General features: G+C 38.4%; 2 protein-coding genes across 2 annotated transcripts; one reads left to right on the top strand and one right to left on the bottom strand.

Annotated features, from left to right (window-relative positions):
- Nucleotides 1-12,266: 12,266 nt before the first annotated feature.
- On the top strand, nt 12,267-16,971 carry LOC147865442 (uncharacterized). The gene is made up of 3 exons (XM_087318246.1): nt 12,267-13,606; nt 15,275-15,961; nt 16,069-16,971. The coding sequence occupies exons 1-3, from the start codon at nt 12,326-12,328 to the stop codon at nt 16,672-16,674; spliced, it is 2,574 nt and encodes an 857-aa protein (XP_087174372.1). The 5' UTR covers nt 12,267-12,325; the 3' UTR covers nt 16,675-16,971.
- A 2,060-nt stretch (nt 16,972-19,031) lies between these two features.
- LOC147865441 (uncharacterized) lies at nt 19,032-19,352 on the bottom strand. The gene has a single exon (XM_087318664.1). The coding sequence runs from the start codon at nt 19,350-19,352 to the stop codon at nt 19,032-19,034; it is 321 nt and encodes a 106-aa protein (XP_087174790.1).
- Between the last annotated feature and the right edge of the window lie 425 nt (nt 19,353-19,777).

Genomic DNA, 19,777 nt, shown 5'->3' with positions numbered 1-19,777 from the left:
GGAGGAAGAGGAAGAGGATTTGTTTATCAGCATTAAAAAAATATACAAAATCTAATCAGTAATATGGCCACTAATAGCTTTCTTGAATTCCTGCTGCTCTGTGCAGAATAATCCGACGAGGAGCCACCATCGCCAGATAGAATAAGAGGATCAGAAAACGAATTCAGTAGAAAGAGGCGACACAGATAGACTCGGAGGATGCCACCAAAAAAACCGTCATCTTCATCATGGTAATAGATATATTACAGAATTGATCACACCATATCTGCGGCAGCAGCAACATCGCAGAAATGTATATAATCGATAATATGAAGTAATAGTGTCAAATCCGGTGCAGAAGAGCCCTGCTATATAAGTAAACCTAAAATTCGGTTGCTTTTCTTCTGGGAAAAGGCTGGCATCAAGACGACCGGGATATACACAGAAGGAAGCGAGAGAAGATGCAAAGTTCGTACGCTACAGACCTTCCTTACAAAAATTACAAAATTGTCTTATGCAGGATTGCTCCGACTCGGATCAGAATCGGAGAACCTTCTATTTACAAATCTGTGCTGGAAAACGGAGATATAACAGCAGGAATCAAAAGAAAGAACGACAGGAAGCAGAGATGGCGGCGAAGAAGAAGCAGATGATGAAGAAGATTATGATGATGAAGAAGAAGAACGAGTCTCTGTGGGACGACAGAGTCTGATGTTCGGAAGGAGGAGGAGGAAGAAGACGGTTCGCCCGTCGGCAATACCGACGTGGCACCTCATGTGGCAGGCTATCCGTGACGTGGCATCCCACGTGGTAAAAGCTACACTAAGGGCTGCGCGCCTCTGTCAGCTTAATCCCATGCCACGTCATGGACAAGATGAGCCTCTACTGCGTCCACATCGCGGACAAAAGCAAGGGGGGTGCCTCCCCATGTGGATTCGAGCCACTGACATGGCCTCCTATGTGGTAGGCAATCCGCGATGTGGCATCCCACGTGGCACCTGCTGCATGCCTCGTCAGCTTAATCCCATGCCACGTCATGGACAAGATGGGCCTCTACCGCGTCCACATCACGGACAAAAGCAAGGGGGTGCCTCCTCATGTGCATTCGGGCCACTGACGTGGAATCCTATGTGGCAAGCAATACGTGACATGGCATCCCACGTCGCACTAGCTGCTAAGGGTTGTGTGTCTCGTTTGCTTAATCCCATGCCACATCATGGACAAGATATGCCTCTACTACATCCACATCACGGACAAAAGCAAGGGGCGCCGCCTCATGTGCATTCGGACCGAAGACATGCCACGGCCAATTTATATGCCTTCTCTCATCCGAAACGAACCGTGTTGAAAAAAGTAGAGCCATTAGAAACAAAACAAATATATGGTTCACGTTTTTGAAACCAAAGAAACAGAAAAACAAATCTTTTACACCCACCATACGATTTCTAAGGGGCACCCCCCATGTTTACTTAAACAATAATCCACCATACAACTTTGTTGGGTTGTAACTTGTACCAATCGACATGTACAACGTCAATTGAATTTGGCTTGTCGTGGATTACCTTTGGTGCCACCTTGTTTAACGAGCTCTCAACTTCACTCCCAAATGTCCGAAAATGTATAATTATTTTGTTATTTGCATTTCCTTGGGTCATGAGAATTACAGGCTAGAACCCGTTTTTCATGTTTATCCAAGGTGCAAAGCAATCAAGGGCCCCCTTTTGATTGTTTGGCCTCATTCCCAATCACAAGCAAAGAACAATGCAACTTGTTTTCCATTACATCATATTTTGGAGCATTTGAATGACTCTCGATCATTTGGTCTCTTGTCATCCGTCTATTATTGGCTTTTTGTTTCTTCAAGTCCTTTTGAGAAAATCTCTTTATGATTGTCTCCAATTTGCCGAAAATCCCTCCACAAATATTTCAACTTTTGCTCACTAGTGTTTTTGGCACTGAAATTTTGTATATTTTTCTAAGAGTTTTTGCATCACATCAAGGTTCCCCACCAACAATATGTGTTGCTGAAAGAAAGAAAAAAGAGCTTCTTGATGATGTTGTGTGCCCAAGAGCAAGGTAACGTACAAAGAAAGAATTTCCTCTCCTTTGCTTATGGCCCTAAAGAAGCCTCGACAAGAACCCCTCCCCCCTTTCTCTCTACATGTTTTTCATGCCCTTGCTCTCCTTCACATTGAATATTATCCCTAACTTTTTGTTATTGTATGTCTAATAAAATTTTGATTTAGGACTTCCTCTTATCCCTAGCATAATTATTGTTAATCTTGAAATCTAGGCAATGCCAGTGTTTGCAACTTTGGATTTATATGCAACATAGTGCATAATCCGTAGATGTAAGACTATCTACATATATGGTTCGGTTTTATGTGATCACAATTTGTTTTCTTTTATGTGTGTATATTTAAGGGTTGTTGCAAAGCACAACTTATTCTCTATTATAGAACTTCCTTTTCCACTTATCAGTGTTCATGTCCACAACTTTATACTTTCCTTTGTGGATTGTGTATTTGTTTCTAAGCACAAGATTCTTAAAATCAAGTCAGAGCATCGAGAAGTTGACGTTATTGGTGGTTGTGAGATTTCCTCTAGAATGATCATAGATTAACCTTCCAATTGTGGAGAGTTCTCTCGTAGCATTTCATTCAATGTCATTGTAGTCCACATACTATTGTAGTTTGGGGACTCCTTTGGATCAAGTCTTTTGACTATAGACCCATTTAGCCTTTGATCATTATCTTTGCACTCACATTCACCCTAATGTGTACATTATCTTGGAGCAATCATGTACATACTTGTTCTTGCTATTGTTTAATCCCCAACTTTTGTTTTCGTTCATGCTCATGTTTTTGCTCTGGTTTTGTTATTGTTCCAATTTCGGAACCAACTCAAAATTTCGTCATATGGTAATGATGATTTTTTAAAGTTTTTTTATCTTTTTGTTATAACTTATAACCTGTTTTGCTTATGTTCTATTTTATTCTTAAACTCTCAAGAAACATGCAGGGTGAGTGGATTTCATGTCGAGCTAGGGATGTATTAATTTACTCATGGTAATGTTGAGTTTCTTGTGTATTTGCATCATTACTTGCTATAGTAGGGAACATCTACGAATCAAGCCAACTATGAGGAATTTGATGATTTTGTGCATTACACAAATTTTATTGACCTTTATGCAAGACTACTCAAAGATTGTCCTTCTTAATTTCACACACCTCACTGAGAAGGATGTAGTACATATTTAACGGCCATATGGAAGAAGAAGCCCTATGATACGAATTATTTCCATTACATCTAGATTTTCCTCTTGACTTTATTGTTTTGGTCTTAAATTCCTTTGCTTTTCAATAAGTCTCAAAATTTCAAGGCCGAAATGAATAATAATTCAATTTATGATAAGGGTCTTTTGGCGACCGTCAATTGTTTTGAGGAGTGGTGATGTTTGCTAGAAACACCTCCTCACAAGCCCATGGTCTACGTTGGTTATGGAGTTCTCAAATATCTTATTGCCTTATCATCCCACATATGATATGCAAGAAAGTGAAGGCTACATCTACACGATTCTCAAATTTCTTACTTCTTGATTATTTGTCTCTTGCACTATTTGTGGCACAATACATATCACAATATAATTTCTTGATCTTTTTAAAACAAATATTATCTTCTAGTTTAGAGCCTATCAATAGGTAGTTTGTAGGTTCATGAACATCTAGTTTAGGTGTTTGTGTTAGGCTCGACAATTTGAGTTAATCATCACTTGTGATGATTTTTTATTTTAAGGCATTTCAGACACATTAGTAAATGTAAATCGCTCTTCGTTAAGTTGTATTGAAGAATTAACACTCCACAAATGAATTCAAATTCTAAAAATCGATTAGGTAAAATGTATTTAGGTTTGGATAAGTTCACACAAACATTGTTTTCATAATTTTCTTCTTATGTGGAGTCTTCGTTGATTTTATTTTCTATTGATAGATCATATGGGATATCAAACTCTATAATTATGTTGTTTAATTCATTAATATATATGATCTTCCCAGTTATGATAATTATGCTTTTTTTCCCTCGTGGGCGATTTGACTAGAAAACTCTAGTTCACATACTACTGGTTCCAAAATAATTGCAAAGTTGGTTTAAATACAATGTCTCAACTCTCACGGTTCACCATTCCATGACATAGAAGGCACACACTATATATTGTTCCACTAACTTTATATAAAGTTATTTTTTGGGAGAGCTCTACATTAATATTAAGAACACGACAGTTTCCATATACATCGGTGGACTAGTGAATGCCAAATCTATGTGAATGAGACGTACATGTGTGCAATAAGGCTATAAGTTTCAACTTTAAATGCTACCTTGTTTTGAAACCATAAGTAATACATGTGAAACATGAAAAGCAATTGGATATACCAGCCAAGGCTATCTTTTATAGCATAATGTGAGAATTAATCAAATATACATGCATGTGCCATATTTAACAACTCATTTTGGGTGGAAGCCAAATTGTTATGTGTTCTCAAACTCGTTCTAATTCAAGCACAAATAGTAGGGGATTTTGAAGGGGAATCATTCATGGAAAATCCTTGTCCGTAAGTTGTGGTAAAGCACTTAAATATCCGTAAAAAAACAATTGACTTTGTTGGAAAGCGTTTTTCCTCGCATACAATTTAATGCCTTATATTTAAAAGTTCATTATATGATCAAAATATGTTTAATGGAGTGACATATTGTGTTGAATCTTGATGTTGGTGACCAAGTGGTGTTATATTTATGTTCGAAGCACATTTTGTTCTCGAGGGAGTTGTCTATTTGGGCATGCATGCATGGATTTGGTTATAGTTAGCCTATTATCAATGTTTTAATGATGTTTTGTTAGTAAAACAGAGGTGAGATGTAAATAAAAAACTTTTGTATTGTGTGGCCATGAAATTATGGCTATGTTCCACTTTCATAAATTCCTTGGGGTAGCAAGCATAATATCATTATTTTTGTAATTGGATGCTAATTTTTACCTTCATAGGCTCCCGGCTTAAGTTCTCCGTTGAGGTATCTCGCTCGTGTTATATACAAATATGTCTCATGTTATGTATGTTGCATGGTAGGAAAGAGGTGCTTCATACAAGACATTGGTTTCTTATGCATCAATGACTAATTGACATTATTCATCCTAACTTTACATCAAAACATTAGAATCTCAATAGCTTCTCTAGTAGTTGATGTCTTAATTGATGTTATATCCGTATGATTAAATTCCCAAAAATGGATGAGGAATTTATGCACAATCTACCATGTGATTATATCAAACAAGTACCTTTTTTTATAGTGCATCAATATAAGATCTTGTACAATCTTAAATGTGTGGTTTATTTAAACCATGTAAGCATTACTGGATAGATTTGGCGTTGCTAGTGATTGGGGCCATGCTTAAGTAACATGTTGGGTTTGGAAATGTGTGCGTTTAAATCCTTAGTAGATTTAGCAACACTACTATGAAGAAAATACTACTACTTTGATATGGAGGTATTGATGATTGGTATTCGTATCTTACTGTCCTTTTAGGAATAGAAACATTCTATATGGCCATGGCCCATATTTTATTAGAAAATCATTCTACATGCTTATAAATTATAATCATATAAATGTTTAACACATGATGTAGTTCTAACTTTCATATATCTTGATTCCCTATCTAAGTATCCAAATCAAAGTTTCAATCATTGTCATATGTTATGAAATCACTTGTGTAAAACCATATTTTGACCTGATTTTGTATTCTAAAAGGGCATGGACTTCTTCACAAAGTAGTTGTTATCATTTTGTTGTCTTCCTTTGTGTACCAAAAATTGTTAAGCTACTTGACAATTATTCCTTTTCACATCTAAGTACACTCCTACACCTTTTTCTTTTTCACATTTAACACCCAGTCATTTCTCTCATCACATTTAACACACACACACACAAATTCACGTACATACTACACATTGCCTCGGCATCTTGTTCATGAGATCTTGCATCTCTCTTCAAACATCAAAGTAATAAACCTCTATAGAAGGCAACATCAAATATCCTCATCAACATATTTTTTTGTTGACAATGTAATTCCACACATTCTCAATGGCTTTGTAGGTCAATAGATTGTTGTATGGTGTAGACAAGGCATTGGGCAACTTACTCAGTAGCAAGATTACCCATTGTGGTTGTTTGTAATCATAGTATTATTAGCTACCCATAATGTTTTTATATAGTAGATTCTTGAATGTCAAGGTTGGAGTACACCTCCAAATGTCCTCACCCTTTTAATGTGCAATCTCTCCCATCTCGGTGCCCTATGCCCATATTTGGGGAGGTTCTCATGAGTGAATTTTGTATGCAAGAAGAAACCATAATTATAGTTGTCCCATGTTGTTGCGAGAATCCACGAGAAGGGCACTGAGGAGGACCATTAGTATCCTAAACTAGGGATATGAATTAGATGACAACCTAACCAAAGTTAAGCATATAAATGCTCACGTGAGCATGACCGTGATGATTTCTGCCCTTCAATACATTGGGTGCACCTGTTGACGTGCATTCTATATGCGTAAAATATGATGCATGTATTTGGCAAAATGTGTTTGCACCTCGACGTGTAATGTGTGTAGAGTTAAATTTGCAAGTGTGGTTTTTGTTCCGAGTCTTTTACATGGACATTTGTATGTGTATGTATTTTAATGTGCATGTATACGATGTGTATATGGGTGTAGGGGGGGTTTGTATATGTTTAGCTTAATTACTTCAGTCTATGTGTATGTCACATGTGTAATTGTAAAATTGTTTGAGTATGGATGAATATATGCATGCAATATATGTTGTGCATATGTGTGTGTGCGTGCACGTGCGCGCAAACAAATAAGTGATATATGTATGTATGTTGTGTGTGTGCACGCACGCACATGTGCAAAATAATAAGTGAAATAGGGGGAAGGGCAATTTAAGAATATATATTTTTATTAAATTGGGAAAGTATTTTAAGAACATAATGTTCCCTTAGGAGTGTGTGTGTGGGGTCAAGTGAGTGAAAGGGTAATTGGGGACCATGGTTGAGCCTAAGTCAAACCAATTGCATGTAAGTCTAGAGGACGAGGTCTGACGTGTAACTGAGTAGCAACAACTACAACGTTTGCCTTGAGAAGGTTAGTAGGCTCATTGTTTGCTCTCTCTCGATCTCTCCCTTTTCATTCTCTCTGCCACTTCTCATTTCGAAGGCCAAACTGCTCCTAACATAGGCCAATCTAGAAAATTGAGATATGACATATTTGGCTTCAATTGTAAGCTAGGGGCGATTGTGAAATCGTTATTAGGTAAGACTAATTTCACCTAATCCCTAAACTTGGGTCAAAATATTCAGAATTAAATCTTAGCTAGGCTCGATTTGTTGGTTCTACCCTTAGATAATTCAATTTAGGTTGTTCGAACTAGTATGCGAGTATCTCAAGTTTTTCATAACTTCTTTTTGGGCCCAACATTCCTGATTGATCTATCAAGACTAAGTGATGGTTTTTTTAGGTGCCAGTGCACCAGATTCCCCAAAATGTATATACATTATCGAAGATACTTCTTTCTCGAATGAAACCTGTTTGGGTTGGGTTCTCTCTCCATTTAAGATGATTACGTCTCTAATACATACATACATACATACATACATACATACATACATACATACATCATGCCTGCCTGCTTGCATACGTACATACATACATTCATACATACATTCATACATACATACATACATATGCTCATGACTAACTACTACCAAAAATTTAAAGAGGGCAAGTGAGGGAATCGCGACGCGGATGGTGCAGGTCGTAGTGATGATGGCATGTTCGATCTCCACCGTCCAATGTGGATAAAAAGCTACCAACATCTGGCACCAGTAGCTTGACTCTGTCACAAGGAGCCTGACTCTCTGACAACCTCTGTAACCAGGAGCTCAACTCTATCACATGGAGCCCCGTTGTCAGACAACCTCTGTCACCAGGAACCTGACTCTGTCACAAGAAGCCCTACTGCCTGACAACCTCTGTAACTAGGAGCCCGACTCTGTCAAAAGGAGCCCCGTTGCCTGACAACCTCCGTCACCAGGAACCCAACTCTGTCAAAAGGAGCCCCGGTGTCTGCCAACCTCTATCACTAGGAGCTTGACCGACTCAAGGCAGGAGCCCGACTTAGAAACAAACATCAAAAACTCCAAAAAATTGTAAGTGTACAACAAATATTTGCCATGAAAATGATACATTAAATTACTCAAAAAAACCTAAACTTCCAATTGCTCTCAAAACCTAAAATTTAAAACTAAAAAATCCCACAAACTTATATCTCCAAGCTTCAAATAACAAATCAACCTAAAGATTCAAATAAAAAGTCATACATAAAATATTAGAACGTCAAATATTGATAATGGGAATAAGCCAAGCCTTGGAACCCTAAAAGGAAATATGAATACACACATTACATATAACAATTGTGGCTCATGTCCGGATGATGGCAAAATGCAACCACAATTTTTACAACATGTAACAATCGAGTTTCTTTAAGTCAAGGCCGAGCCATGGCAACGCAAACACCAAACCTTCTCATGGTCACATATTGGCAATTGCCTCCTAGCCCGACTTGCACCTCTTTGTAGTTTTCCAGTGTGGGATTTGGAAGTGTTTTGGGAGCTGCCAATAAGTTATTGTGAGATGTCTATTGTTTGGCCAAACCGTGGGCACCCTTGCGAATATAACTCTCAAGCAAGTTTCTAATGTGACTTGATTTTTGAGGATTTCGAACATAATCTTCAACTCCCCATATAACATTATTGTAGATTACTTTGTGTACCTTCATTCAGTGTTCACGGAGCCTATCTTCTTGATTATTGACTTACTAGGGTGTATGCAACACTAGTAGAGCATGATTTCAGCTCCTTGAGAATGATTTCAGCACTAGGAGAGCATCTGCTCCCCCACGTTAATATCATAAATTGATAAAAAAGCTCATCTAAGAAGACCCCCAACCAAGAAACATGCTTTTACTAAAGCATTGCATACACAGTTTATATACGTATGAATTTAAAAGCTTCAAAAATAGAAGGCTTAATACATTATCTCAAACTCCTCAAGTCATGGCACTCCACATTGAATCATATACAACCAAAATGAGATTCAAATATTGATTTGATATTACAAAATTAACCATATTGATATGGCCAAGAATATATAGAAAAGGTTGGCCGCCTTGGTTCCAAAATATACAAAAAAGGCTGGCAACCGCATTAGATAGTTACACATCAAAATCAACGATATATTTGATGTTACAAAGTACAACTCCAAATGATTAAAATAACCCTAAGGTCAGAGTTCTTCATGCCCATTTTGCCATGATTTTCCGAAGGAGTTCCATGTCTTCGAATCCAAACCATTGCTCCTTACCCTACACCACAAGATGCCATCAACCCTAAGCCCTTACAAAAACAAATGCTCATATTCAATCGTAAGGGATACTTACAAAATCATTAGACTCAAATCCTTGAATGAACTCCTCAACCAACATCTGAATCGTTTGCATCACGTAATACCCACAATCCGTTCCATTAGGTTGGGTCGGGATATGCAATACATGGAACCGTTTGTTGCTGATGATGCAATGGTCGTGCGTGGCGCTAGAGATATGTCGTACAACCAAATCACCCAATGTCTTCATGTTGGCAGTTGGATGATTATTCAGCGGATCACAAAAAACAATTGGGCTCCTCACCTTCTTGGCATCGAGACATGTAGGAGTCTGCCACATCTTCATCCAAAGCACCCAATGCCCTGAGTGCAATATTGGAATGAAGACATATTCCCGTTCAGGAACCCAAGTGAGTATGTTTTCTACCTTATCACTTTGCTTTGCTAGTTGTACCCATAATGGATCAACAATATGAAACCAGTTGTTGATCTCAAGGGGTGGCGAGTACTCCAACCATGAGTGGAAGAGGTCATTGTCCACGTGGATGCCATCTCTCCTATAGTGCACAACGAACATAGTTCTACCTCAGTCAAAAAGATTGCTAGATCTAGTCTTCGGCAAGCCACCTGAAACTTGTTTATTAGGCTTTGAAGATTTTAATCTCTCTTGTCTCCAACTTCCTCATGTACGATTGGCGTGATCTGTTGTACTTTAGCTCCGGATCCAAAAGATGCCTTATCGATCGTTGTCTTTCGTAGTTGCTAAAGAATGTTGTGGATGTGCTCTTCATGGAGGTCAATTGCTATTCTTCCTCTATCTTCAGCCCCCGAGGCAGTATTACACGAATGCCATACATCTCAGCTTTCTTACAAAACCATCGTACCTATTTTCTACAAATGGCCCCATGTCGTGTATAGGGTTTGTATCCATGTTCTAGTCATTCATAGGCTTTTCAGTAATGATGTTTTCACTATCCATATCGTTGGATTAGGGGCATCTAGCACCCTTTCTTACAAAAACCCTAAACCATCATTCAAGTTAGCACACAAACATCACTATTTATACACAATATATAGTTGAGAAATGATTTAGGCCATACCTCCCTTCATAGGGTATTGTTTCACCCCAATCCACATCAAAGTCTATGAAGGTCTTGGACCGACTAGCCATCTATACAAACCACATGCCATTTTCAATAACCACCAATATGTCCATTGCATTCAAGTTCAAATTTCACAATCCAAGCACACTAAGAAATCGTCAGATGCATGCAACAATTTTTAAATATTGATATAGCTAAATAATTGGGAGGAAACAATTCCATATATAATAACATATGAAATATTCAATGGAGAAATGTGGAACATGCAAGGTGTCTCCAATAGCATTTCGAATATGGCATATGAGAAGCAAGAAGAAAACGGGATACAAAAGAAGCCCATGAAATTAGAGACACCACACAAACATGTTATTGATGGTGATTCAAATACATTGCACATTAAAATGTTTGAAATATATCAATTTTCAAATCCTACTTTGAGTATAAAGCCTATTGTATGTCTAGAACCATATTTGAGAACCTAGTCCTCTTAATAAGATACCGATGAAGAGTGGAAGAATTCAAACATTTAGAATATGCATGCACACATACATACATGTTATTCATAGGCTATAATGGCATGTCCTCATGGTGATTATATCTATGCTTACAATGCTTAACTAATCTCTACTACGTAATATTATCATTGTTGTCATCCAATAGGAAAATAACAAACCTATGATGTGTATCCACATCTGTGTGCTCGAAATAATTGCATTCCTACGCATGTAAACATGAATACATAAGTGTTCAAGATAATCGTACCTTGTGTTGTAACTAAGTACTGGAGATAATCAATGTTTGAGCAAACATATTTTGTGTTGCTTTGAGCTTAGTTTCGTTTCGTGGAAAACAATGAAAATGGGTTACTTGAAAGAAGATACAAAAATGTTGTTTCTAATTCAATATTTCTTCATATTGATGGTGAAATTATAACAATGCATTTATATGATACATTTGAAAATTGGAACAACTAAGTCTCTCACCATGTTAGAATATGGAACCATGTGATCAAATGTAAATGAAAAGAAACCCTAAACGATGTAAAAAATAAAAATAACCATGAAAATACATACCTATTATTGCCTTCGTTTTGCATATCGAATGTAGGTGGTTGGGAAGTGCTCGTTGGCGAAAAGTGGTGCTCCTCTCGGATTTTGGTGGAAAGTGGTGCTCCTCTCTGATTCTTCCCTCCAAATACCCTAAAACTCTCTTTTCAAAATAGGTTCAAAATGAGTGATTCAGGGTTTTTATAGTCAGTGCTCATTAAAAATGAGCGGGGCTCCTTTTGACAGAGTCGGGTTCCTAGTGGCAGAGGCTGTCAGACAGCGGGGCTCCTTTTGACAGAGTCGGGCTCCTAGTGACAAAGGTTGTCAGACAACGGGGCTCCTAGTCGAGCTCCCCAATAAGCGACGATTGCTTCGCACCTTTTTTTTCCCCACATCAAACGATGCAGATCGCACGTGCCTTCGGCCGAGCGACCTGCACCGTCCCTCTCCGCGATTCCCTCACTTGCCCTCTTCAAGTTTTGGAGGTATTTAGACACGTCGCATACATACATACATACATACATACATACATACATACATAATATAACATACATACATACATACATACATACATACATAATATACATAACATACATACATAACATACATTCCTTATACATATTACTCTGTTCCTCCCTCAGTCTCCTTTCTCCCTCTGTATCAAGCAAGGCTTCAAAGCATCTCTTTTGTTTATGTTTTCTGAACCATGGCGATGGACGGAGATGACGACATGTTCGCAGGTATGGATTTCGTTACGTTTTCTGATGACCTCGGGCTGCAGCTGCCATCCCATCCCCACGATCTCCCAAATCATCAGCCTGTCTCGAAGCACCTCGTTGATGATGATCATGGTGCGCCGCCACAATGGAAGAAATCAGAGCAGGATCGACGAGGACACAGCATCAACTCAATCTTGGCTGCCTATGATACGCCCTCGGTATCTTCTTCCCCAATTATGCAATCTTCGGAACCTTTAAAGTCAGGGATTCGGAGGAAGAAAAGGGGCATGCGGATCGGCTATGGACGGATTGCTGATGACGCAGATCACGACACCAGGTCAAGCCTGCACGATGAGACTTCGAGTAACAATGGAAGTGCTTTGGATGAACAGATCAGTGTGGGTTCCACCTCATCTTTTCATGACGATGGGAGTCTCTCTATAGATCCAATAGCTAAGGAGTTGCCTGATTTAGATGTTGGCCATGGCCATGGCCATGATTATGGTTTGAGTGTCGTGTCTGATGCAAACATCATTAGCTCAGATGTATCACAGATGGAAGTAACAGTAGAGGATCCCACAAAGAATGTACAAACAGAGGTTTCTAGTCCCGGTGGGACATCGGAGTTAGAAGAAGATAATAAGATTCATGATGGATCAATGGTACACAAAGCAGATGTCTCAATCACAGCTTCAAGTGATGATGAAAATGATGCAAAACCCTCATTTGTATCTTCTGATAGATCAGCGGCATCGCAAAACAATGTCAAAATAAAAGCTCACACTGAAAGTGAAAACGGGGATACTGAATTTACTTCTGTAAATGATGCATCAACCCAAGAGAACGAGATAGAATTAAAAATAATTGTTCCATTAGAGTTATGCATTGAGGAACGACTTCTATTCATAAAGTCTGCTATTGCTAGAAATGTACAGTGTATACAGCAGAAGATTGCAACTGTTTCTCAGGCTAGAAAGGCAGCAGCTCAAAAGCGTAGACAAGCTACTGAGAAGGTCTCTAGTACTTCAGCTAAGTTCAACCAAGTTGAAGAGGAAATAGAGGCTGCCTGTGAAAGGGAAGACTTTGATAATGCTGAGAGCTTAAATGAAGCTTTAGCAATTGCTGAAAAAGCTCGGGAAACTGCATTGCAAGAGTTTAGAGATGCTGAGATGGAATATGACAAGTATGCTTCAAAGATGCAAGAAGTATTGCAGATGCAAGTTGCAAATGAGGAAAAAGGTTGTATGCTTTTGGATCAATTAGCAGTGGTAAGAGCTCTAGAAAGCCTTTGTGTTTTTTGAATATTCTGTTGTTTCTCTGGGGGGGTATGGATGTTTTATACGAACTGGTTAAAATATTGCTATGAGAACATAATATTGTTTCTGGCCCATGTCAAAGTCACTAGAAATCTTCCTTTCCTTTTTACGAGTGTGGGTTTATCCGTTTTATGGTCGAAGAATCAGGAAACACCTGAGGCATCATGTGTATAAATGCATAAACTTAGGTCCATGTATGCATGTGAATATAATGCATGCATGCGTTTATTTAATAGAATTCTTCCTCTTATTCATTATCATGATACGGATCTTAATTGAAATCCGGACATTTGTGAAATATAATTGATGGATCATGGATTATAAGCGACAGAAACATGATTGTGCCTTTAAAAATGATCATCGACCTCATTGAATCAAACTTCGCCATTCAAATCTTACAACTAGGGAATGGGTAGTTGGAGACATGCACTATCCAATGATGCACAGAGTTAATTCAACAGATGCTAGTTTTCTGAAAACTTTGTATGTAGAACAAAATTGATCCGTTCTTAATGCATCAAAATGAGGTGAATGAGGATGCAGTAATTATACATGTATCAACCAACCTAAAATAAGAACTTTGAGCGTTCCTAGAAGCTCTTAGATGTATCTGCCTAATATTATACGAACACTAACTTCATCTCGCCGTTTTTCAAACATTTGACTCTGTTTTTATCTGATTTTGCCTACAACATAACTTATGATTTAGTGCTGATTGACTATTCTTAACTGCACCTTTAATATTTTCTGAAGGACCTAGTGATCAGATACAAAAATGTTCCTGAAATAGGTTGAGACGAAACCAATTAACTGTAGAAACTTGGTTAATCTTATGGAAACTTGTACTTCTACAAATTCTAAAGGTGAAAAATGTTGTTAGCCATGCTGGTAATTTCCAAAAAAGGTTCATATTTTCCCATGGCTGCAGTTTTATTTCTTTATAACCGTGCAACCTTAGTGTGTCACCCATGCTGATTTATTCTTTGAACTCTTTGCTATCTCTTTTTGAAAATCACCTACTCCAAGAGAGTCTAGATATTATGTTGCATGGTTTTCTTATTCTTTGCTTGTTCACAACCACAGAGCCTGAGATTGCTACTTTTGATCATGCATTTTGTGTGAGTTTTATATCAGAGAATTTAACTTCCAAAAACGTGGAGGTTATCTTTATGAGCTCAATATTTTAGAGGCTATTCTGACTTCCATCTCCAAGAGTGTGTATGATTGGACTATATCAGTACATCTGTCCATGAGGTAACAGAAAGTGAGCCAACTAGGAGTAGCAACATGGCGTGCAGTGCAACCAACCTCAGTTATTCCTTAATGATTACATGGCATGCAACAAAGCTCAATCATTTGTTTCAAATCTTCTCCTCCAGGAAATAGTAGGAGTTGACCGTTCTGGTGTACACATGTCTTAAACTATGTTTCTTGTTAATCTCTCACTGATAGGCAATATTGAGAGGGAGAAGGGCATTGTTTTTTTTCTATGATTCTGCATGGCATCGTTCCTCTGTCTAATTTTATCTCTATTATGGTTCTCTTAATTATTGGGAGTTGCATTATATGTAGGCATTAGTGCATGCTGAATAGTATTTATGTTCATTTTCTTTACTGCAGGAAGCACTTGATGCAGCAAATCACATGAAAGAAACCGCAGAAGAGAGAGGTAGAAAAGTAATGATTGAATTGGCAGCAGAAGAAGAGGCAGCAAAGCTGAAGAAGAAAAAGCTAATGCTAGAGATACGAGTAGTGGAGGAGGCAAAATCAGAATTGGGTAATGTAATCAATAGCTCAATTGAAACTGAATTACAGGAGAAAAGCAGTCTTGTAAAAAAGCGACAGGCACTTGTGGAAGAACTTGAGGCTCTATTGGAAGCAGTAAAGATAAAAGAAGAAGAAATTGCAGCACATGACAAACAGATTGGTGATCTTGATGAGAATATCAGCAGCAGGGTTGCAGGCTTTGAAAAAGAAAGTCTTGGCCTGGGAACAGAGCTGCAGAATCTCTTGTCTTCATTAGAGAGTTTAGAGAGGGAATTGGAGGATCTAGGTGCACAGAGAACAAAAGCAGACAATGAAATGACTCAGGCACAAGCAGAAGAGGAGAAGCTTCTTGATTTGTCGAGCACAGTGAAGATTGAATCACAAAAGCTGCAAGATGCAATATCTGTAAGGAAAACTATTGCTCAGACAGCCCTGGTTTCGAAAGAAAAGAGGCTGAAACTTGCTTCTGAAGAAAAGCTGCTTGTTGAAGTAGTTCAGAGCTTAAAGAACCAATCAATATCACTGAGGACTGCTATCCAGGTAAAAGCTTAAACAATTGGCATCTTAATTTCGAAGGGCAACAGAGCTTAAGAAACTTTTATTCGGTATCTGTGGTATTCTACTTTTTAATAATGAACTCTTCTCAGGATTTAACTTCAGAGAAAGCAAAGGTTCAGCAAGAGGCACTTTCTGCTACTCAGAAAATTCTCTCCATGGAAAAGCGTGTACCGGAAATTGAGAGTGAGAAGAAGCTAGCAGCTGCATCACGTAACTTCAAGGAAGCGGGCCGATTAGCCAATGAAGCCAAGGCATTGCTTTCTAGTAAAAGAGAAGTAACCTTAGATTTGGGAAGGATTACTGCCGATCTTCAGAAACTGGATGAAGAGATAGATATTCAAATGTCAGCATTAGCAGATTTGGATAAGCAGCTGGTGGCAAAAGAGAGAGAGGCAGCTATGGCAAGATGTGAAAGGCTCAGACTAATTACATGCGCGCTAAGGGATGAAAGGGATGCAGCTGCAGAGCTGGAGGACTTTGAAGAAGCAGAAAGCTTGCACATTGAGGCCGAAGCGGCAGATAAGGAAGCAGATGAACTTCAAAAACAGTATGGATTTGAAGGTGAAGTATACACGAGAACTTTGAGCAAAGTTATCCAATTTACAGGTCCTACTATTGATGACCCTCAAAATTTAGAGAAAGATGATGGGAAAATAGAAGATGCAGTTGGCACTGTGGTAGATGGTGATGTTTAAGGGCACTTTTTATTGATCATATTTTTGTAGTTTTATACATTCAGGTCTTTTCAATATGACCTGTTTAATCGTCTTCCTTCACCTCAGATCCTTTTTAAGAAAAATTACTATGGATTATAGAGCTAGTATCAACTGATTTTGGATCACAATAAGGCTCCTGAATGTTTTCATCGTCTTTGTAAATGTAACACCTCCGAGAGCTTTAGAAGCCACATCTTTTTTCACATTGAGAGAACATTTGAATTCTATTTATTTCCTTTTGAAATGTATAGAACTAAGGTTCTGAGCTGAGGTAAACACATGTTGCAAGTGCACATCAAGAAGTCTGGGTTGCTAGTATTGTATAAACATTCAATAATGCTTGTTTATTGGTAGGCAATTTTAATATATATCACCCACAGAATTTCTGTTGACTTCAATTCGTTTCATTGCTTTAGCCTGTTAAAGTGTCATAGGAAAGAGGTGATGTGTACTCAATAACTGATCTTGTGGCAAGCTATAAGAAGTTGCAGATTTCTTAATGTTTGGGCTACTTATCTCTCCGTTTAAATGCAATAGTCTACACAAGAGTAACCCAGTGTATGTCCTATTATAAATCAGCTTGTTAGTTGCATTGATGCATGCCAAACATAAATTACCATATGAATCAACTGCATGTATAGATGATTACATCGCAGCATAAAGTAAAACCCCATAAATGGTTATGTAAGTCTTGCTACGTCTTGCTATGTCACGTGAAATTTCAATGCAGACATGTCATAAATTCAAGTCATGATATTTTGCTTTGCATGTAGAAGAGCTACATTCGTGAGGTTTTTTGTTGTTACAATACGAATTGAAGTTATGTCAAGTGATTATATCACATCATGAATGTTATACCAAGTGATTTTGGCTATGTCTTGCTATATCACATGGATGTTTAAGGCAAATATTTTTTATTGACCAACACTTAGCCATTTGATGTTGCTTGCCATAGTCTGGATTGCACTTGAGTTGTAGATACAAAAAACTGCATAGTTCTTGATGTTCTTTTTTAGATGTTGATGATCTTACCATGATTATTATGCTTCTAAGCACATTGCTTCCAATAGAGTGATTTATGTATGTATTGGAATCATTTGTGGGCCGTGCCTCAAGCAGGTTCTCGGTGTATGTACATCTATATTTACGTACCCCTGTATGTTGAGTCAGAGTATATCTATTGATAAAAAAGAAAACACACGGGCAGTGCTGTTCTGCAGTCGGTTACTGCTACTTAAAAAAATCATGTCCTTCCATACATGAAGAAGATTTAATACAACCCATTTATGATTTTGAACTCTAATGTTGAGTTTTGGATTGAAAAAAAAAAAGGAAACAATGGAAACGTTCACAGCCTAAATCTTTATGTAAACATCAGTAAGTTGATTTTCCCCTCCTGATAAAAAGCTGAAAATAATAGATAAACAAGAGGATGTGGAAGAAAATGGAGGATTCCATAACCTACTTGGAGTCGCCACTATTTAAACTGGCCACTTATTGTGCATTCCATCACCATCATATGATTCAATTGATCAATCATTATAGGGTACACTACGTGAGTAGATGCAGTGAATAGATCCATATATGAATAAAGCAATACATTATTGGGCAATCACATATACAAATCTTGATTGCTCATCATTAATCAAATTATTCACGCTCCAGGACACAACCGATTATTCAACCATGGCCATAATGTACAAATGTTTACTCTTCCAAATAGATTAAACAAATAGATTACTGATCAATCCAGGATTAGAAAGCCACCTCTCTAAAGAGTAGAACAGTCTTCACATAATCGACTATACTTAAGACATACTACATTGACGCAACAGCAGAGTTATTAACGGCCAGTAGGGGTGTCTAAACTTAAGCCTCTTTTCTGGCCCAACACAGTCTTCACAGAGAAGGGAAAAATAAGTGGGCAACATGACATATTGAGCACAAAAGAATGTGTACTCCAGAAATTTTATTTCTTATTTTCAGTTTACAATCTGAAATTTGTTGCTTGTACAAGATCTCATTGAAGCTCCTGTTAATATCCGTGAAATGGATTGAACCATAAGCTTGACATTAGCTAAAACAGTCTGTTTAGATCAAAGACCCTACAGCATCTGATATTATTCAAATGGAAGTTCAAGATCTACCAACGTCCCCCAGAGTCTCAGACACTCGGGGTGCACATTATTGCCATAATCCAAGGAACCGTTCAATTTTCTTCTTTTGAGTGGGAAAGGAGTTTCTGCTTCTGATGCAGAATGGAAGGATTCTCTCTTTCCATTATTTGATGTAAATGGAAAGAGGTGAGAGCACTGGGATACTAAATTCCAAATGCATCAATAATCATCGAAGTCAGAGGGGGCATCATGGCCGGATTCCTCAGCCTGCATCTCCATGTCCACCAGGTGTGAATGGAAGTCGTAGAGATCATCCACAGCATCGATCTCGTCCATGTCTTGGAGGGAGAGGGAGGATTCGGATTCGGACTCTTCAATGCAGTAGCGTGAGCGGAGCCAGAAGGCAGGGAAGGCAGGGTGGGTGTGCACGAGGTGCCACCACTGAAGGGAGAAGTCATCGACGTCCAAGAAGGCGGCAGTGGGTACAAAGAGGGCCGCGTGGGGGTTGAGGTGGGAGGTGGGAGGGATCTTGACAGCCATGGCGATGGAAGAGGATGATGGGATTGCTGTATGGATCTCTCTGTTTTTACCTGTGTTTCAGGGCTTAAAGGCGATCTTCTGCTTCAAGATGATGGGGGAGGTGAATCTGTCTGTCTGTCTCTATATAGAGGTTGTACACAGAGAGAGAGAGAGTTTCCCGTTTTGGCATGCGTTTTTGGGAAATGGAAGCCCCTGTTTTTTTCCCGTTTTGGAATGCGTTTCCTGAGAGAAACCCCTGTTTTGGTAATGCATTTCCTGAGAGAAACCCTTCCCCTGTTTTGGAATGCGTTTCCTGAGAGGAACCCTTCCCCTGTTTTGGAATGTATTTCCTGAGAGAAAAGCCCTGTTTTGGAATTGCGCTTCCCAAGAGAAAGCCCCTGTTTTGGAATGCGTTTCCTGAAATAAAGAGAAAGCCCTACCTTTTA

This window comes from Azolla caroliniana, unplaced genomic scaffold, assembly GCF_043228905.1.
Source record: "Azolla caroliniana isolate FFs.n. ecotype wild unplaced genomic scaffold, voAzoCaro1.0.p SCAF_4, whole genome shotgun sequence".
NCBI lineage: Eukaryota > Viridiplantae > Streptophyta > Polypodiopsida > Salviniales > Salviniaceae > Azolla > Azolla caroliniana.
The sequence above is the reverse complement of the archived record's forward strand: the minus strand, read 5'-3'. Positions and strand labels throughout refer to the sequence as shown.